General features: G+C 37.6%; 1 protein-coding gene across 1 annotated transcript in view; it reads left to right on the top strand.

Moving 5' to 3' along the window:
- Nucleotides 1–22,602, top strand: part of LEKR1 (leucine, glutamate and lysine rich 1) — a 270,778-nt gene that overhangs the window by 197,447 nt on the left and 50,729 nt on the right. Inside the window, exons 9-10 of the mRNA XM_082624460.1 lie at nt 4,802–4,879; nt 5,217–5,420. Coding sequence (XP_082480586.1) covers nt 4,802–4,879; nt 5,217–5,420 — 282 coding nt within the window. The remainder of the gene's footprint in view (nt 1–4,801; nt 4,880–5,216; nt 5,421–22,602) is intronic.

The following is a 22,602-nucleotide window of genomic DNA, read 5'->3' as shown; positions in this document are numbered from 1 at the left end:
GCTTTTGATCTGTTAGATTTGAGATGCCTTTTGGACAGCAAAGTAGAAATATCAAGGAGACAGTTTAAGAATGGCTATTTCACATAAAGTGGAATGGTATGACCCTTGCCTTTCAAATTAGAGGAAAATATCCCACTACTCTATCTTATTTCCTTTGCTTTGATTGGCAGGAGCAGCAGGGGCCTTTCTGAAGGCTTATTCAAAGCAGTTGAAGAGAAAGGATTAACACTATTTGCTGAGGGTAAAAGAAGGAATGCAGTGTTTAAAGAGATGTAGGCATTCTTTCTATTCCTTCCAATTCCTCCCATCCTAATGAAGGGGAAGATAATAGTTGGGCAGGGAAGGGCAGACCATAAAAAGAGTGGCTTAACCAGCATGGGGGTGGGAGATGACCATAGTGAGGGGAGTTCTTGGGATGGTAGACTGCCCGGGGAACTTTTTTTTTTTTTAATTGCAGCCAAAATTTATTGTCCACATAGTAAAATAACCACTTAAATGTGTTCTGCTGTCCCTGACTCTAGATTTGGAAAAGTGTGTATAAGAGTTTGAACATAGAGTGAAAGTTGTGGCTGGGGCTGCTGAATCTCAAAGCATTTCTAAAAGGAACATTATTGTTTGATTTAAAAGTAAATGTATAAAACTTGGCAAATACAGGAATCCACAAAAAAGAACAGCATCTTTATATTTCGATATCCTTATGGTCAATTTTTCTAAGTAATGCATATTTTAAACATATTTTTCACTTAGTAATATATCCTGGATATTTTCCCATGGCATTACATGATATATTTATAGTTATCAAATAGCTATGTAGTATTCTAATCTGTGGATGGATCAAAACTTATTTTCTAATCCCTTGTATTTTAAAATTTCCAAATTTTTCACTTTTATAAGGAAGGTATTTTGAAATTCATAGAGATAAATCTTTCTATTCACATGCAGTTATTTCCTTAGGATAATTTTTGCTAGACTCAAACTTGCATATTTTTAAGACTTTTAATTCATAATGACTCATTACCTTGCAATAAGATTTTATTGATTTATAATCTCAGCAGTGTTTGTAAATACCTATTTCTTCACTTCCTAGCTAATACTGGGTAGTATAACTAAGAAAAAAAAAATCCTAGTTTAATGAAAAATTGTACCCCTGCATCTTTGGCTCTTTGTATTCTTTCCTTTGTGACTCACCTGAGTGCAACCTTTGCTCACTTTTTAATGACATGTTACTCTTTTCCTTATTCTTTATTTTCTAATGTTTTACTTGGAAATAATTTCAAACTTACAAAAAGCTGTAAACATGATGATAGTACAAAGAGCACACAAATAGGCTTTACCCAGATTCATCTATTATTAATGTTTTAACCCATTTGTTTTTTCCCCTCACCCCTATCCCTGTCCCCTCAACCTTTTCTCTCTCTCTCTCTCTCCCCCTGAAACCCACACACAAATTTTCCTGCACCATTTGAGGATAAGTTACATACAACACAACCCTTTACTTCTAAATAGTTTAGCCTGCCTTTCCTCAGGACAGTGATACTTCATATAACCTGGAGGGTAATCAATGTTATAATTTTACATACAATAATTACATTAATAATACTCTAATCTAGCATCCATATTCTAATTTTCTGAGTGGGCCTTTATAACATTTTCTCCTCTAGCACATAGTCCACGTAGGGTCAGCCTACTTAGTATGTCTCTTTAGCCTCCTTAAATCTGGAATATTTCCAGTTCGTCTTTGTCTTTTTATGACATGGACATTTTTGAAGAATGCAGAACCCCTCATACTTTTTTAAATAAAAATTTTTTCATTTTGTATTTTTCTGGTTTCCTCTTGATTGGATTAAGGATATGTACTCTCAGCCAGAAAACCACATAGGTGAGAACGAGCACTTCTCAGAGCACCACATCTGGAAGCACATGATCATCTGCCTCTCATTGGTGATGTTAATTTTGATCACCTGGTCAAGGTATTGCTCAATTTTTCCACTGTATTATTACTGAGGAGTTTTGTTCCCTTTCAACCAGTAAGCAGCCTATAAGAGACACTTTAGGTACATACACATGCTCTGCTTTTCATCAACACTTATCCCTAGATACAGCATCCATTAATAATTTTTGCCTCACCTAATCTTTATGACAGTCATTGCTAGATGATGATTTTTCCAACTCCAAGTCTCCCTGACCATTTATTAGTAAGCCCTCAGCATTCTACTTTAAATAGGAGCCTCCCTTCTTCCCATTATTTATTTACTTATTGGTATGGATTCATGAACTCCTGTTTTGTTCAGTGGCTTATAATTCATTATTGTACTTAATTATTTTGGCATACAAATTGTTCTAAGCTTAGCCACTGGGGGCCACTTCCGGCTGGCTCTTATGATGTTGGAACATGATCCCGTCCTCTTTCATAAGCATTTCCTTACTTTCAGTATAACAAACTGTTTCAGGTATAGCTACTCTGCCCCAGCCTTGGAATCACCCATTTCTCTGAGTACTCCCTGTTCCTTTGAATGTGAGTGGTATTAGAGACCAGTATCTAGGCTCTAAGTATGCTGCTTGATTACGGTGATGGTTTCATGGGCTTGTACATATGTCAAATCTGTCAAATTGTGGGCAGTTTATTGTATGTTAATATAATACTTAAAGCTATTTTACAAAAAGTGGATAATAAAGGAAACAACATGTTTTAAAAAAACATTTTTTCATAAAAGAAAAAGTAGAACTGGGGCTTCCCTGGTGGCGCAGTGGTTGAGAATCTGCCTGCCAATGCAGGGGACACAGGTTCGAGCCCCGGTCTGGGAAGATCCCGCATGCCGCGGAGCAACTAGGCCCGTGAGCCACAATTACTGAGCCTGCGCGTCTGGAGCCTGTGCTCCGCAACAAGAGAGGCCGCGATAGTGAGAGGCCCGCGCACCGCGATGAAAAGTGGCCCCCACTTGCCACAACTGGAGAAAGCCCTCGCACAGAAACGAAGACCCAACACAGCCATAAAATAAATAAATATTAAAAAAAAAAAAAGTAGAACTAAAGTATAGTGTTTAGGGATAAAACTTGGGCAATACAACTCCAAAGAAAATCAGTGATTACCATAAAATTCATGAGAATGATCAATTTAGGGAGGAGGGATTTGGCTATTATTGGGCCCAGGACATGAAGCTTCTAGGCTAGCTGATTAGGTTTTATTTTTTTACCTGGATCGTAGTTACAAGAGTTTCTTCCTTGTAATAATTCATTATATAATTGTTTACATAATTTTCTGTAGCTTACAATTTTATCATTGTAAGCTAGAAAAGAAAATAAATGAATAAAAATAAATACTGTTCATATTCATGATATAAATAAATTATTGTTTATTAGGAATTAAAGTTATTCTGCAAGTAGGGCAAACCCATTAAGAATCTAACATTTTTTGTACATTTATAAACTTATTAAAATAGCTTTCAAAGCTATTTTAAGGTACATTCATATAATAAATTATTAATGAGAAGTCTATACAAACAAACTGGAATATTAATCTTTCTTAATATGTTAACTTTTTGAGTATTGTTACAAAACTCAATCTTATAAGATCAAGACAAATGTCTATTTCAGTTTTAGAATTTCCTTTTCGTTCTTTTTAATGGTTTCTATTTCTCTGCTGAGGTTTTTTATCTTTTCACGAATTAAAGTAGATTTTCCTTTATGTCTCTGAGCGAGTTATAACTGTGCCTTCAGAAATCCTTGTCTGCTAATTTCAGTATCCAGGTCATCTCAGAGTCAGTCCCTATTAACTGTCTTTTCTCTTTAGAATAGGTCATGCTTTTCTGTGTCTTCCTATGTTGAGTAATTTTTTTATATTCTGGACATTGTGAATGTTATGTTATGGAAATTCTAGATTCTGTTATGTTTCTCTAAACACTGTTGTTGGTGGTGGTAGGGGTGGTGTTGCTTTAAGCAGACAATTAATTTGGTTGGCCTCAAAATGCAAACTCTGTCTCTATGGCAACAGCTCAAATCTCAGTTCAGTTCTTTCATCTTTAACTAGGCTGCTTGGAGTCTGCCCAGGGCACCTGTAGTTCAGGGCTCAGCCAGACATATGGGCAGAGTTTATATGCAGTATTTGGGATTCCCTGCCACTGGCTCACTCCCATTTGGGGTTCCCTTTTCACTTTCCTGCAGCTGTGGTTGTCCCCAAACACTGTCCTGTAGTTCTTCAAGCCAGAATGACTGTGAGTTTTCTACCAGTTTTCTATCAGAATTTTGGTTCTCCTGTATGGTGCAGACTGGGGCCTGCCCTCAGGTTTAAAATCATTTTAAAAAAAAGCAACAAAAACCCTGACCCCATGGCTGTCACCTCATTCTCAGGGTCAACTTTCCTCCAGAATCTTCGTGCTTTTGGTCACTTTAACATAGGGGTATTTTCTTTCGTTTGCTTTTTAAATGTTGTCTAAAGCTTAGACATTTTATTTAAATGCAGATCAGTCTGATAGGAGATTACTTGGCCATTATAGAAGTGGACTGAATATTTATTTCTTTAAAGAAATAATAATATGAAGATGCTAAGAAATTTTTTTATGGATGAGTAAAATAATGATATGGAAAAGCACATATAATTGGACTAACAGATTAGGTTATTTTTTGGCAAACAAAAACCCTTTGACTATATATTTCTAATTTCAAGAAAATCTGCATATGTAACCACAAATACAATATAAAGATAGGAAAAGTAATAAAGGAAAAACCTGTTTTTAAAAAAGGGGAAAAATGCACTTCAACTATTTTGAAATAAAATATTTGAACCTCTTTTGTATTATTTTAGGAATAAATCTAATGAAGCTGATGAGTGTCAAAGAGAACTTAGAAAACTGAAGTTCGAATCCATTATTTCTGAGTCACGGTATACACTGCAAATTTTTTATTTAATAGTTTTAGTAATTGAATTTGAAACCATATTTTAAATAACATTTAAAATATACTTAGCTTTTCTTATTGTATTGTTTACATAAACAATACCTAATTCAAGTTTATAATATATTGAAGCTATTCATTGATTTTGCCTTTGCCTGGATGGGAAAATTTTTAAATCACAGAACTATTCACTTACATAACGTTCTTATTTTAAAAATTAAAGTTATACTCTTTAGTTTTAAATGAGATATTTATATATCTTTGATAAACATAAAAATATAGTATTTAATGCATATTGGTTGGGTTTTTTTCTTATTCCATTTTAGGCACACCAGATTGCTTAAAGAAAAGGAAGACTCTTTAATGACTTGTCAACAAATATATAAAACTTTACAGGAAGAACTGACTGCAAAAGAAAGGCAACAAGCTGACTTAAAAAGAAGAATTAATCTTGCAGAAAATGAACTGGAAATAACCAAAACTCTTCTGAATCAGACAAAGCAAGAAGTTGTAACACTGAAAAGTGAAAGGTGCGGTCAAGAATAACTTCTTTCTTTTATGTTTAAGTCAGTATTCCATATATATTTGAAACATCAAGGTCCTATATATTTTGATAACAGTGAAATCACAGGATTAAAGATATATTTCACCTGAAAGGTCATCGCGTCCCACCACCTCATTTTACAAGTGATTAAACTGAATCCCAAGTTGGTTAAATGACTTGCTTAACATCACACAGTTAGTGCAAGTAGAGATGGAACCCACATGGCATTTGGTGTTAGATTTTTGTTGAAAAGAATCAAAAAGATCATGTGTGGTACTTATACTACTGATCTTTACCTCAGCCAATAATTGGTGGATTCTATCATTTTCCAATAGAAAAACATCTTTTTATGTCACTTTTCCCTTTTATTAACTCCTACTTTTCTTCTCTCTTTGTTATTTGTCAATACCTGTTATTGGGGACTTTCCACAAGCAAAGATACCTCTGGTGTTGCGTTAGTATCGAGGATACTAAGAAGCATATTCCTCCACACAATCTAGATAATTTTGCTCAGTTAATTTGTCTTTAAATTAAACTTACCTCTACTTAGTATCTCAACCCTGCTTTCTTTCTTTTTGTTTTCATTTGCCTGATATGTCTTTTATTCTTTCTGGGTCCTTTTGTTTTGAATTCATATTGATATATAGCACAAATTTGGGGAGTTTGTTGGTTTTTATTAAATCTAGGAGTCTTTAAGGGGACATATTATGCCATTTACATTTATTGATATAACTATTATATTCCATAAGAACAGAAGTTCCATAAAGGCAAGAATTTTTGTCTTGTATTATTCTCTGTGTATAGAAGGCATAATTGGCTATTCGTTTTTCATTCTTCTATCATATTCTTTTCATTGGAGTAGAATTGTTTTACAATGTTGGCTTAGTTTCTGCTGTACAATGAAGTGAATCAGCTATATGTATACCTATATCCCCTCCCTCTTGGACCTCCCTCCCACTCCCTCCCCCATCACACACCCATCATGGAGCACCCGTCACAGAGCACCGAGCTGCGCTTCCTGTGCTTTATAGCATGTTCCCACTAGCTAGCTATTTTTTATGCATGATAATGTATATATGTCAATCCTAATCTCCTAGTTCATCCCACCCTCCTCTTCCCCCTCTGTGTCCACATGTCTGTTCTCTATGTCTACCTCTCTATTCCTGCCCTGCAAATAGGTTCATCTGTACCATTTTTCTAGATTCCACATATATGCGTCAATATACGATATTTGTTTTTCTCTTTCTGACTTACTTCACTCTGTATGACAAACTCTAGACCATCCACATCTCTACAAATGACCCAATTTCATTTCTTTTTATGGCTGAGTAATATTCCATTATGTATATGTACCACATCTCCTTTATCCATCTGTTGATGGACACTTAGGTTGTTTCCATGTCCTGGCTATTGTAAATAGTGCTGCAATGAACATTGGGATACCTGTGTCTTTTTGAATTATGGTTTTCTCAGGGTATATGCCCAGTAGCAGGATTGCTGGATCATATGGTAGTTCTATTTTTAGTTTTTTAAGGAACCTCCATACTGTTCTTCACGGTGCCTGTATCAATTTACATTCCCACCAACAGTGCAAGAGGGTTCCCTTTTCTCCACACCCTCTCCAGCATTTATTGTTTGTAGATTTTTTGATGATGGCCATTCTGACCTGTGTTAGGTGATACTTCATTGTAGTTTTGATTTGCATTTCTCTAATAATTAGTGATTTTGAGCATCTTTTCATGTGCCTCTTGGCCATCTGTATGTCTTCTTTGGTGAAATGTCTATTTAGGTCTTCCACCCATTTTTTGATTGGGTTGTTTGTTTTCTTGATATTGAGCTCCATGAGCTGTTTGTATATTTTGGAGATTAATCCTTTGTCCATTGCTTCATTTGCAAATATTTTCTCCCATTCTGAGGGTTTTCTTTTCGTCTTGTTTATGGTTTCCTTTGCTGTGCAAAAGCTTTTAAGTTTCATTAGGTCCCGTTTGCTAATTTTTGTTTTTATTCCCATTACTCTAGGAGGTGGGTCATAAAAGATCTTGCTGTGATTTATGTCAAAGAGTGTTTTTCCTATGTTTTCCTCTAAGTGTTTTATAGTGTTCGGTCTTACATTTAGGTATTTAATCCATTTTGAGTTTACTTTTGTGTATGGTGTTAGGTTGTGCTCTAATTTCATTGTTTTACATGTAGCTGTCCAGTTTTTCCAGCACTACTTATTAAAGAGGCTGTCTTTTCTCCATTGTATATTCTTGCCTCCTTCATCATAAATTAGGTGACCATATGTGCATGGGTTTATCTCTGGGCTTTCTGTCCTGTACCATTGCTCTATATTTCTGTTTTCTGTTTTGCCAGTACCATACTGTCTTGATTACTGTAGGTTTATAGTATAGTTTGAAGTTGGGAGCCTGATTCCTCCAGCTCTGTTTTTCTTTCTCAAGATTGCTTTGACTATTCAGGGCCTTTTGTGTTTCCATACAAATTATGAAATTTTTTGTAATTCTGTGAAGAAAGCTATTGGTAATTTGATAGGGATTGCATTCAATCTGTAGATTGCTTTGGATAGTATAGTCATTTTCACAATACTGATTCTTCCAACTCAGGAACATGGTATATTTCTCCATCTGTTTATGTCATCTTTGATTTCTTTCATCAGTGTCTTATAGTTTTCTGAGTACAGGTCTTTTGCCTTCTTAGGTAGGTTTATTCCTAGGTATTTTATTCTTTTTGTTGCGATGGTAAATAGGGTTGTTTCCTTAATTTCTCTTTCTGATTTTTCCTTGTTAGTGTATAGGAACGCCACAGATTTCTGTGCATTAATTTTGTATCCTGCAACCTTACCAAATTCATTGATTAGTTCTAGTAGCTTTCTGGTGACATCTTTAGGATTTTCTTTGTATAGTATCATGTCATCTGCAGTGATAATTTTACTTCTTCTTTTCCAATCTGTATTCCTTTTATTTCTTTTTCTTCTGATTGCCATGGCTAAAACTTCCAAAACTATCTTGAATAAGAGTGACGAGCATGGACAACCTTGTCGTGCGAGACTGGACATCCTTGTCTTTTTCCTGATCTTAGTGGAAATGGTTTCAGTTTTTCACCATTGAGAATGATGTTTGCTGTGGGTTTGTCATATGTGGATGGCCTCTATTATGTTGAGGTAGGTTCCCTCTATGCCCATTTTCTGGAGAGTTTTAATCATGAATCGGTGTTGAATTTTGTCAAAAGCTTTTTCTACATCTATTAAAATGATCATATGGTTTTTATTCCTTAATTTGTTAATATGGTATATCACATTGTTTGATTTGCATATATTGAAGAATCCTTCCATCCCTGGGATAAATCCCACCTGATCATAATGTACAAACCTTTTAAGGTGTTGTTGGATTCTTTTTGCTAGTATTTTGTTGAGGATTTTTGCATTTATGTTAATCAGTGATATTGGTCTGTAATTTTCTTTTTTTGTGATATCTTTGTCTGGTTTTGGTATCAGGGTGATGGTGGCCTCGCATAATGAATTTGGGAGTGTTCCTCCCTCTGCAACTTTTTGGAAGAGTTTGAGAAGGATAGGTGTTAGCTCTTCTCTAAATGTTTGGTAGAATTCGCCTGTGAAACCATCTGGTCCTGGACTTTTGTTTGTTGGAATATTTTTAATTACAGTTTCAATTTCATTATTTGAGATAGGTCTCTTCATATTTTCTAATTCTTCCTGGTTCAGTCTTGGAAAATTGTACCTTTCCAAGAATTTGTCCACTTCTTTGAGGTTGTCCATTTTATTGGCATATAGTTTTTTGTAGTAGTCTCTTATAATCCTTTGTATTTCTGCAGTGTCAGTTGTTACTTCTCCTTTTTCATTTCTAATTCTATTGATTCGAGTCTTCTCCCTTTTTTTCTTGATGAGTCTGGCTAATGGTTTATCAATTTTTTTTATCTTCTCAAAGAGGCAGCTTTTACTTTTATTGATCTTTGCTATTGTTTCTATTTCATTTATTTCTGCTCTGAATTTTATGATTTCTTTCCTTCTACTGACTTCGAGTTTTCTTTGTTCTTCTTTCTCTAATTGCTTTAGGTGTAAGGTTAGATTGTTTATTTGAGATTTTTCTTGTTTCTTGAGGTGAAATTGAATTTCTATATAATTCCCTCTTAGAAATGCTTTTGCTGCATCCCATAGGTTTTGTGTTGTTGTGTTTTCATTGTCATTTGTTTCTTTGTATTTTTTTATTTCTTCTTTGATTTCTTCAGTGATCTCTTGGTTACTTAGTAGCACACTGCTTAGCCTCCATGTATTTGTGTTTTTTACAGGTTTTTTCCTGTAATTGAGTTCTAATCTCATAGCATTGTGGTCAGAAAAGATGCTTGATATGATTTCAGTTTTCTTAAATTTTCCGAGGCTTGATTTGTGACTCAAGATGTGATCTCCCCTGGAGAATGTTCTGTGTGCACTTGAGAAGAAAGTGTATTCTGCCACTTTCAGGTGGAATGTTCTATAAATGTCAGTTAAATCTATCTGGTCTACTGTGTCATTTAAAGCTTGCGTTTCCTCATTTTGTTCAGATGATCTGTCCATTGGTGTAAGTGGGGTGTTAAAGTCCCCTACTATTATTGTGTTACTGTCAATTTCCCCTTTTATGGTTGTTAGCATTAGCCTTATGTATTGAGTTGCTCCTATGTTGGGTGCATAAATATTTATAATTGTCGTATCTTCTTCTTGGATTGATCCCTTGATCATAATGTAGTGTCCTTCCTTATCTCTTGTAACAGTCTTTAGTTTAAAGTCTATTTTATCTGTTATGAGTATTGCTGCTCCAGCTTTCTTTTGATTTCCACTTTCATGGAATATCTTTTTTCATCCCTTCATTTTCAGTCTGTATGTGTCCCTAGGTCTGAAGTAGGTCTCTTGTAGACAACATATATATGGGTCTTCTTTCTGTATCCATTCAGCCAGTCTGTGTCTTTTGATTGGAGCATTTAATCCATTTACATTCAAGGTTATTGTCAATATGTATGTTCCTATTACCATTTTCTTACTTGTTTGGGGTTTGTTTTTGTGGGTCTTTTTCTTCTCTTGTGTTTCCCACCTAGAGAAGTTTCTTTAGCATTTGTTGTAAAGCTGGTTTGGTGGTCCTGAATTCTCTTAGCTTTTGCCTGTCTGTAAAGCTGTTGATTTCTCCATTGAATCTGAATGAGATCCTTGCTGGGTAGAGTAATCTTGGTTGTAGGTTTTTCTCTTTCATCACTTTAAGTATATCCTGCCACTCCCTTGTGGTCTGCAGAGTTTCTGATGAAAAATCAGCTGATAAGCTTATAGAGATTCCTTTGTATGTTATTTTTTGCTTTTCCCTTGCTGCTTTTAATATTTTTTCTTTGAATTTAATTTTTGTTAGTTTGATTAATATGTGTCTTGGTGTGTTTCCTCTAGGGTTTATCCTGTATGGGACTCTCTGTGCTTCCTGAGTTGGGCGACTCTTTCCTTTCCCATGTTAGGGAACTTTTCCACCCTAACCTCTTCAAATATTTTCTCAGACCTTTCTTTTTCTCTTCTTCTTTTGGGACCCCTATAATTCGAATATTGGTGCATTTAGTGTTGTCCCAGAGGTCTCTGAGATTGTCTTCAATTCTTTTCATTCTTTTTTCTTTATTCTGCTCCTCAGCAGTTATTTCCACCATTCTGTCTTACAGCTCACTTATTTGTTCTTCTGCTTTAGTTATTCTGTTATTGATTCCTTCTAGTGTATTTTTCATTTTGGTTATTGTGTTGTTCACCTCTGTTTGTTTGTTCTTTAATTCTTCTAGATCTTTGTTAAATATTTCTTGTATCTTCTCAATCCGTGCCTCCATTCTATCTCCTAGATTCTACATCATGTTTACTGTCATTACTCTGAATTGTTTTTCAGGTAGATTGCCTATTTCCTCTTCATTTATTTGGTCTTGTAGGTTTTTACCTTGCTTCTTTTTCTGTGACATATATTTTTGTCCTCTCATTTTTCTTTTTTTAATGGGTGGGATTGTGTTCCTGTCTTACTGGTTGTTTGTCCTGAGGCTTCCAGCACTGGAGTTTGTAGGCTGTTGGGTAGAGCTGAGTGTTGTTGCCGAGATGAGAACCTCCAGGAGACCTCACTCCGATGAATATTCCCTGGGGTCTGAGGTTCTCTTTTATTCCTGTGGTTCGGACTTGGAACTCCCACCACAGGAGCTCAGGCCCGACCCCCAGCTCGTGAACCAAGATCCTGAAAGCCGCACAGGCAGCCAAAAAAAAAAAAAAAAAAAAAGAAAAGAAAAGAAGGAAAGGATCAGAACAATAACAAAGAGTAAAAGACAGAATAATATTAGAAAACTAACAGATATTTAGAAAAAAATCTAAAAAATTAAAATATAGATGAAACAACAACCTGGAGGTAAAACAGAACTACAGTGGCAAAAAAGAGGAGGATAAAAAAAAAAAAAAAGCCTGAAAAGTCCTTGGCTGTGGAGGATAGGACTTATGCAGGGGCAGGGTTTAGGCAGTGGGGGGGGGGGCAGCTATGTTTAGGACCCACAAGGCCAGAAAAGGCCCCGGGAGGAGTGGGGCTTTTTCTCAGTGCAGCAGGAGGGAACCAGGAGTGCCTCTGGCCTTGGAGGGTTGAGGACCAGGTCCGGGACCCCAGCAGGCTCCCCGGGCCCAAGTGGGCAGCGGAAATGCTAGGTGCATTCCCTCTGATCCTGCAGGGTCCCTTCCTGTTGGCCTCTCTTCTTCTTGCAGCCCACCATGCCCCTAGGACCCACGTGGTCAGAAGGGGCCCCAGAATGCAGGGAGCAGACCGGAAGCCCAACAGGCTTCCTGGCACCCGAGTGTGCGGGGAAACACCTGCTGTGCTTCCCCTGATCCTCTAGTCCCAGAGGGCCCCCCCATCCACCTCTCATCCTCTTTCCCCCTGCTCCCTCCATGCTACACCTCTAGGACCCACATGGCCAGAGGGGGCCTCAGAGGGTGGAGGACCATGCTCGGGAGTCCAGCAGGCTCCCTGGAGCCCGAGTGGGTAGGGGCAATGCTAGGCACACTCCCCCCTGATCCTCCAATCCTGGAGGGTCCCTCTCCATCCACCTCTCCTCTCCTTCCCCTCCCCCCCAGGACCAACACAGCCAGAGGGGGCCCCAGAGGTTGGAGGACCTGGCCTGGGACCCCCACAGGCTTCCTGGGGCCCAAATGGGTGGGGGAAATACCCACTGCACCTCCCCTGATCCTCCAAGCCCCCTAGGGTCCCTCCAGGCATGGGAACCCCTCCCCTCTCCCAGCCACCCCTCAGGGGTGCTGGTCCTGTCCAATCTCCACTTCTCCTCCCCCGTCACTGCCCCCTACATCCTACCCGGCCGCTCGGGTTTTCCTTCCGTCTCCTTGGGACATCAAGGTCCCCCACCAGTGTCCAGCAGGTGCCCTAGATTTGGCTCATTTTTTAGTTTACTTTATTCATTTATTTTATGAGTATTTGACTGCTTTCTAATTTAGAGGATTTATAATCTTGTTTTCGTTCTTTTTAAGGGCAACTATTTGCTCCCAGAGGAGTCTGGGAGTGGGGCCACAGAAGTGGGTAGCAGGCAGCTTAGAATTAGGTTCTAACCAACAACAGTATGCCCTAGATCACATCTGTCTCTACTCCAGGCTACTCAGAGGTCTGTCTAGTTCACAGAGAAACAAGGCTTGTCTCTGGTTCCCCCTGGGATGATATACATTTACTTCTCTTTGGTTTAGTAAGATGAACAATTACAGAGCTTATTGCCATCCACCATTTCTTCCTCACCCTGCCACACCAATAACCTGCCTGTCGCTAAGATGTTGTGTCTTGTAGTTCCCACCCCCACTTCTGCCATTTCATCCCACCCCCACTTCTGCCATTTCACAGTTGTCACTGATAAGCCCATAGTATATTAGAAGCAGTAATTTTATAAGCAGGAAATTGGCAAGAGCCAGTCTTACTAATAACAAGAAGGAATGGCAGCTGAAAGAGTGACCATGCATAAGAAGAAAGAAAATCTATAAGTGCCACAAAAAACTTTAAAAGAATTGCAGTTTGGCCCAATATACAATAGAGACAAACAGCTTTACACACATCAGTAATCTTGAGTGCCCTTATATTTATAATATGGGTTAATAATTGATGGCCATAATGATGACTGAGTCAGAATGATTAAAATCAGCTGTATACTCTATGTATATAAAAGGTACAGAATACCCCATTTCCAGTGATGTCAGATTAATTAGATCTAACTGTTTATCCAGGTGAATTCTGTCTCCTTCATACTGGTCATTGAGAAGATCCTATCTTTGTTCAACCATTTCTAGAACTCTTTTTTGAGAATTGGCTTAAGTGTGCATATTTTAGAATATCCTTAGTATGATGAATCTTTGACATTTAGGAATGAATTTGATTTTTAAAACAATCTCAGTAAGTCCAGTGAAAGAAAGTTCAAGGAGAATGATGGGAAATCAATCTGGGAAATATCATTGGGGATTAAAAATAAGTAAAATGTTTTCCTTTTTTCTATGCTTAATAAATTATCTCTGGCAGCAATTTGAAGACAGCAGTTTCATGAATGTTTTGAGGATTAATAACATCATTCGAATAAATATAGAGCTTTCTTAGGGGATTGATTGCTTTGAAATAGCACACTATATTTGCCATATTTTTTTAAAATTTAGTATGATTCTAATCTTACCTTCTATTATAAGTGGTAAAGATAATTTCTTTAAGTTTTCAGAGAACAGAGACATCACTGGACTACTTCCTCTCTTCTCCCATCTACCCCCCCCCCGCTTATTTTCCTCTTACATCCTTGCCCTTTTTCTTTCTTTCCTCTCTATACTTTAGTCTATCCAAAAGCAGGCATGGTATTACTTAGTCATTTGGTGGCACTAAGTTTACTGACATGATGTCTGTCACGTAATAAAAATTAAAATATGCTTGCAGCCCAGTAAGTTATCATATTATCATAGGATTACTCCTAGATATAAGCACTGTTTTTTTTTTCTTTGTCCAATGCTGCTTTCAGATTTTGCCTGCCTTGTCTTCTATTGTATCCTCAGAATCTGGCACATGTATTCACTCAATAAATATTTGTTGAGTCAATGAATGACTTACTTTGGGTAATTCAGTCAGTTAACAGTTATTTGTTGAGCATTTACTATGTGCCAGGTACTATGTACCCTGGGGATACAATGGTGAATCTGAAACATCCCTGTCCTCATAAAGTTTACATTCTAATAGAAGAGACAAACAGTTAACAACAAAAAAAGTAGAGAACTAACCAGAATAATTCTAGATTGTGATAATGGATATAAAGTAAGTGAACGGGTATTGTAGTAGAGACTCATAGAAGGGGTACCTGCTTTGGAAAGGGTGGTTGTAAAAGTAACTTCCAAAATGGTACATAAAGGAAGACAAGTAAGAGGTTCCCACGCCGAGGGCCAGGGGAGAGTTTTATAAGTAAAAAATGAGCTTGGTAAGTTCTCGGAAGTGGCAGTATGACGCAAGGCCTAGCAAATGTGAGGGGCGAAGGTGAAGGTCAAGTCGTTCGGGGCCTCCCAGGCCCGTAGGAGTTTGGGTATTAGTTTCAGTGAAATGAAAAGAAACCATTGGAGGGATTTAAGCAAGTACCGACACTGTGGAAAGATGGTTCTGGCTGCTGGGTGGAGAAGGTATTGGCAATGGGCAGTGGGGGTAAGTCAGGTCATTTACTGTTTTGATATTCATCAAAGGATTTTGTGCATAGCTAAGCCTAAGAGACATGAGAAAAATGAAAATCTTTAGCTCTCACCCTCTGCCAGTTTCTGTTGGGTTATTTGAATGTCTGTACCAAGTGAATGAGAGCAAACAGCCAGGGCTTACTCCATGTTGAGCCAGGGGGAGATACGAGAGCCAGGTTAAAAAGACATCCTGAAGAACAAGTGACCTTTCTGAGGCTTTGACATTATTGTCTAAACCTGCCTTAAAACTTTGTCTTCCTTTGGCTTCAGGGGCAACCTGTTATCCTACCCCTTTCCTCTCTCTATTTTGGTTCTTTGCTCTTCCCTCCTGCCATCACCTGACAGCAGACATTCCTTAAGGTTCATGCATGAACTTGGCTTTCCTCCCTCTACTTTCTTTCCTTCAGTAAACTGTCTCTCAGCTGAGCAATTTGCTCTTGGAGCTTTGATTTGAAGCACCAATGGGATCTCTAAATAGAGGTGTCCTTAAGCAGTTGGAGATGTGAAAGTCCTTCCCGAAAAATAGAAGCTGGGCTCAGGAAAAAACTTAAAATAGAGATGCTTGATGAGACCAGCAGAGATTCTAGTTCAGTAGGACCAGGCGGTGCCTGGGAATCTGCTGCACAGCAAGGTCCCAAACCACTGCTGTGGAAGGACAGCAACCAACCAGGCTGCCAGATGTGCTCTCCAAAGGCCAAAGCCCAACTCACTCAAGGTGCCAGTGTGGGCTTTGCAAATTCAGGCAGCCTCCGCACACTGCCCCTCCTCCCCCACCCCTCCCCACAGCAGAGCCACTTGCCCATGCTTCCATTGGGACCACTGTGGAAAATGAGAGGCTTAGAAGGTATGTAGTTTCAGAAGAGGAGGGAAAAAAGATATGAAAAGCCAGCACTGACCCTAGGAAAAAAAACTGGCAGAACTTCTGAATTTGGAGCCGGAAAGGAGCTAGTGACTAGGAAATAACTCATACATTAGTACAAATCTAATTAGTTATGCATTGCTTTCTCCCCCGCACTCAGCTGAGGAAGCTCTCTTAGGAGAAGAGGCTCTACTGGAAGGAAGAGAAGTAGGTCCTTCAGGATCCTGGATTATGGGAGTAGAGAAGGCCTGGCCAGCTTGGTCACAGGCACACTGGGCCTGGAGAGAGGGGTCTCCTTGCTGGATGGGGAGGACTGGGGCAGGGCACAGGTACAGTGCCAGAGAAAAGTGTGGCTGTTTTTAAAATTCTGTGTAAAGAGAGCCCTCAGCTCTCATGCTTCTGGGCTACAGGGTCTCTTTGGCCAGGGCCAGAACTCTACCCAGAACTATGAATTTGTGATACCACTTCAGAAGTATTGTGGATTAAATAGGGTTTTGTGGGCTGGCCTGCAGGCCTAATTCCTTTTTTATGGAAAATTATTTCTATAGTAAAATGTGTTGGGAATTTCCTATAACCAACTTAAATACATTTTAGAAGGGCATATGTGTTTAAGCTTGGAGACTGCCCACGTATAACGCTCAGAGAAATTCATTTATGCAGTAGCGTGTGGCCTAAAACCGTACTGCTGAGACACACAGCTGTTTGTAATAGTCCGCACCCCATGCATTCCTCCCCAAGAGCTGTTTGGCCCTATTTTGGTAAATTCCAAGAAAAAATATAGAAAAATACTTATTATGATTTACTTGCCAGTAACATGACAGGATTAGTGAAGAATGTCTTTGGAGGAAAAGCTTCATTGTGACCAAAGTTGGGGGCAAGTGGCTTATGTGTAAATTGTTCTGTAAAATAAGCAGTTATCTGTCTGTGTCTCTATCAGCTAGCTCTTTACTTATCTTAAGTGAGATTTACTTAATTGCTCCCTGTCCCCCTGAAGCATATCTTTGAGGCTATAGGGAAGGATTTTATTCCCCCTCCTACACCCACAACATTAACTTCTTTTTCAATTTCCTCATCCTCTTCTCTTTCTCTTTGTTTTTTCTTTTTTAATTGACAGCTCTAAACCCTCACCTCAGAGAAATGTACATAGAATCTAGCAAATTATTTCAGGAGGTTCATGGAATTTCCCATCCTGTATATGACACAACCCCATGGTCAAACATACCTGTTTCTTCAGGCTCTCTCTTCCCTTCCTCCCTGCTTCCTTTCTTCTCTCCTCCCCACTTTCTCCCTCTCAAGCTCTCACACACACCATCCCCAGGTTTCACAGTCATGGGGAGACCTCTTGGTGCTTCTGTGGACATGATCTTGTCTTCACACTGCCCTGAGTGAGATGCATCGTTGTGCGGTGCTCATCAGAAATGGTCAGGGGCCTGAGAACCAGCCTGAACTCTGCTCTCCTCACCACTTGCTGCAGAGAAAGGGGCTGATTTTTCTTGCATAAGCATGCCATTCCTTCCTCACCAAGCTCTATGTACCTGGGTCGGCCCCCACCCAGATGGAGCACTTTTTCTAATTCACCAACCCAGAGGGCAAGCCATTTTCAAATTTGCACAAAGGCCCTGGCTAACAGAGCTGTGACCCTCTCTTATGAAGCAGGTATCATTTTCCACATTTTACACTTGAAGAAACTGAGGTTAAGCAAGGCTAAATGTCTTGCCCAGGGCTACATAACTGGCAAAGACAGAAATCAAGCTCTGTTGTATCTAGCTTTATAAACTGTGTTCCCTCCACTACAGTTTACACAGTTCCCTTAGCATTTGTCTTGAAGGGATCAGTTCTGTCAGCTTCTCTTTCTCAGTCATGTTGTAACACTGAGTCTTCAGGGGACCCCCAGCCCTTCAGAAAGCAGAAAATCCAAAAGTACCCCCTCTTCCCCTCCTCTTGCCTTCTTACCCCACCTCTCCACTCTTTCAGGATTCTTCCATTCATGTAATAAATATAAGATGGTGACTTTTGTCTTCCTTTCTCTAGTGCCTTAGCAAAGTCAGAAATGGAGCTATATCTTCAGAACAAAAGTAGAATAAAAACATTTCACAACACATTCTATAAGAAGAGAAACTTGGTGTTTAGTTTCTTTGATGAGGCTTGTCATACTTTCATGAAGTCTAGAAGCAATAAGAAGTGTAGAATATAAAAAGGGATGTGGAAGCAAGGTTTCAAGGGTTCTGTTACCTCGTGGTAGTGTGGCTTAGTATAAAAAGAATGGACTTAGTTAGGCAAACATAGGTTTAAATCCAGTGTCAAGTTTGGACAATTGGCTTAACCACTTTAAGGGTCATTTTTCTTATCTGTAAAATGGGCATATTAATAATAGCTACCTTCTTGTGAAGATTCAAGCATCTAGTGTCATGCCTGGTAGGTTGTAGGTGCCCAGAAGGTATTAATTTCCTTTCTTTCATCTTCATTTAGGTTGCTAACCTCTTAAAGCAACATATCTTTTATACCCTGCATTGGTGATGTAGATATTCAGTAAATACCTGTTGAATTCAGTGTTATCTGCTTTACTCTTAGAGTTGTAAAGATTAGTCCATGGAGTGATTTATTTTGGATGCAATTCTGTTAGTTTAGAGTGTTATGAAATTAAGTGTTCTAAGTAATATCATTCTAAAATAACAAACCTTATCAGGTATTTTTCCCAAGACATACCTCTTTCTCTGATTTCCTGTCTATCAACAACTCTCAGAACAAGAGACTTGCCAAACTTCTTATGATATCACAGACACTGCTTTTAATGGTGGCAGGAGTTGTGGCAAAATCAAAATTATCTCTTTGATTGACAACGTGAAGACATCTCTAAAAGAACAACTTGTGAAACATAATTTAAAGCTGTCATTTGGCATTATGGTTTGACATTTGTTTGCAGTTTTTAACTACAATTAAGGGAATTAGATTTTTGCATGTATGTAAGAAATTAGATTCTCATTTTCTTTTTGGTCTAAGAATTTAAAAGTTAATGTTTTTTTAAAATAAATACTCTTAATTGTGAGTAGATCCTAATTTGCCTATTGTGCCAACTCCAAAAATGTTATTTTTAAAAAACATCTGATGAAATTACAGGGTAGAGAGCCCTAGGCTGGTACAAGCTTGAACCAGCTTTACCTCTTGTGAATTATGTCACTTTATATAGTCATTTACCACTCAGGATCTTCTAAAAATTAGGAAATTGCATTAATATATTTCCAATGAGTGGCAAGAAAGAATGACCATATCCCTAGAGACTATCCCTAGTGCCTGACACATAGTTGGGTACTCAATAAATATTTGCTGGATGGATGTATGGATGAGTAGGAATGTATTTAATCCCAGTTAAACCACTGATCACAGGATCTAAAACTCGGAAGCTCTCATTGTCTGGTAGCAAATCAGCTTCTGACTTGCCCAAAAGTCAATTCAAACTCCTGGATTCTAGTGATGATCTTTTCTATCAGATTCTTACTAAAATCCAAATATAGCACCTGAATCTGTGTTGTTTCTTATTATTCTAAAGCATGAATACCTCTAGAACTAGCTGTAAAGAGGAAATTGGATATCTGTATGATATTCAAAAACAGGTGCACATTTTCAGCTTTTTAAAATATGAATATGCCTCTAACAATATTTCATTTCTAGAAATCCTCTAAATTTCTCTCAGAAAGTCTCACTAGAGTCAAAGTTGATCCTTTATAGTTTCTTTCAAGGCAAGACTGCTTTTTCTTTATCAATGTCTTAAGATGGTTTTACATTCCTGAATAATGTGCAAGCTCTTTCTTGAGTTTACTATATAAGTGTGATTTTTATTTTTGGAATCAAGATTATATTTTTCGCACATATAATCATCTCTGTATACATTACCCAGTGCCCATTCCATAGTAATCAAGGACAGTGTGTTTGTAACATCATTTATAATCATTCTTTCTGCCTTGTCTCATTAAAGAATTGCACTGAAGGGTTGAGAACAGAGGCTCAGCAGGAATCAATGAGATATGAAAGTCCTAATTTCTGTAGCTTTAATGTCAAGCAAAATTATCATCACAAACACAAGTTCATAAATTTTATAACAGTTCACTCAAAACACCTTATATTCTGTGGAAATGTCATAAGGAACTTTATGACTCTTTGTCAATTCAGTGAATGATTATCACTTCATTAACCTTGTTTGAACCTTGGCTTACTATATTTTGGCTTCTATAATCTGCTAGCCTTTCACAGTTTTTATTCTAAAGGGATACATATAACAGCAGTGTTTTGTACTGTGTCCATCAGAGGAATGTATATGGAATGGATTCTACTTTTGTTGATATCAAAATTATAAATGTCTCCAGGGAGACTAAAAGTTGAGCATCTCAAATATTCAGTACCATCCATTTTATAGTAAAGGTAACTTCTAATGTACTCACAGGCACCCATCTGAAAATGCTCATTGGAATTTTCTAATCAGTAAGACCTCTTTTCAAATAGGGAACCTGGCTTAAGAAATAAAGTGGATCAAATTGCCAGGACTCTGCTGCCTAGCCACTTCTAACAAGCACATAGCGAGCCACATCCATTCTATGGTACTGGTATTTTGAAAACCAAGTGAAGTGCTACTTTTTTTGCCTTGACTGTTGCTCCTTATTTTATCAAGTTTACTATTATAAGATTCTACTCTTATACCTGAAAGTTGTGTAATAACATTTGAAGGTAAACCAGCATCGTTTTCTATCTCTGCTATAACAATTACCACCAAGTTAGTGGCTTAAAACAACACAAATTTATACAGTTCTGGAGGTCAGAAGTCCAAATGAGTGTAAGGGGCTAAAATCAAGATGTCAATAGGGCTGGCTCTTTGTGGACCCTCCAGGGGAGAACCCATTCCTTGCTTCTTCCAGCTTTTAGAAGCTGCTGGCATTCCTTGGATCCTGGCCTCGTAAATCTAATCTATGCTTCCATTGTCACATCACCACCTTCCCCCCCCACACACACATTAACCTTCTTGCCTCTCTCTCATAAAGACCTTGATAATTATACTTAAGGCACATCCAGATGAACCAGGATAATCTCCTTATCTCAAGATCCTTAATGTAATCACATCTGCAAAGTTCCTTTTGCCATATTTACAGACTTTGGGGATTACGACATGGATATCTTTGAAGGCAATTATTTAGCCTACCACAACTGTGACAAGTTAAAAATAGCTATTATCAACCCTAGAGCAACCATTAAATAAACTAAACAAAGAGTTATAGCTAATATGCCAACAAAGCAGATGAAAGTAAATCATAAGCCATATGCAAAATCCAAAAGAAGGCAGAGAAGGAAGGCCAAAGAAACAACAGATGGGGCAAATAGGCAAGATGATGAATTTAAGTCTAACTGTATCACAATTCAATTAAATGTAAATTGTCTATACATTCTAATTAAAAGACAGATTTTCAGATTGTATAAAAAAGTACTGCCTACAGGAAATGTATTTGAAAAGTAAAGATACAAAAGGCTAAAAGTAAAAGAATGGAAAAAGATACACCATGCTGACACTAATCAAAAGAAGCTAGAATGTGTTTATGAATATCAAGCAAGGTAGATTTTAGAACAAAGACTATTACCAGGAATAAATAAATTCATTTCATAATGATAAATAGACCAGTTCATCAGAAGGACATGACAATCCTAAATGTTTGTGCCTCTAATACAGAGCTTAAAAATACGTGAAGCAAAAACTGATAGAACTACAAGGAGAAGTAGGCAAATTCACAATTATTGTTAGAGATGTCAATAGCTCTCTCTTAACAATAGATAAAACAAGTACACAGAAAAATTAGTAAGGCTATAGAAGACTTGAACTTTACAATCAATCAACTTAACCTAATTGACATTTATACAACATTCCACCCAACAGCAGCAGAATACACATTTTTTTTCTCCAAGAGCATACAAAATATTCACCAAGATAGACCATATAATTTGGCTATAAAACAAAACCAAAGAAAATTTAAAAGCACTCAAATCATACAAAGTGTATTCTCTGTCACAATGTAATTAACTTAGAAATAAATAACAGAAAAGTATCTGTAAAATCCCCCAAATATTTGTGAACTGTAACACAATTCTAAATGAGATATCAGTCAAAGAAAATATCAAAGAGGAAATTACAAAGATTTTTTAACTGAATGGGGATGAAGACATCAAAATGTGTGGAACATCTCTAAAGCAAAACTTCAGGGAGAAAATTTATGGCAATAAATGTCTATGTGAAAAAAGAAAAAAGGTCAGCTTCTGCCTTAAGAAGTTAGAAAAAGAAGAGCAAACAGAACCCAAGATAAGCATAAGAAAGTAAATAATAAAGATCAGAGCAGAAATCAATGACATAGAAAACAGTAAAACAATATAGAATATCAATTAAACAATCAGTTTCTTTGAGGAGACCAATAACATTAATAAACCTCAAGTCAGACTCATCACGAAAAGATAGAGAAGACAAAAATTTACCAACATCAGAAATGAGAGTGGTGACATTACATTCTTCAGATACTAATACATTAATAGAGGAATATTATAAACAACTTTATGCCATTAATT

The sequence above is a fragment of the Mesoplodon mirus genome (assembly GCF_964341445.2).
Source record: "Mesoplodon mirus genome assembly, chromosome: 6".
Taxonomy (NCBI): domain Eukaryota; kingdom Metazoa; phylum Chordata; class Mammalia; order Artiodactyla; family Ziphiidae; genus Mesoplodon; species Mesoplodon mirus.
Note: the sequence above shows the minus strand (reverse complement) of the source record. Positions and strands in the feature narration are given on the sequence as shown.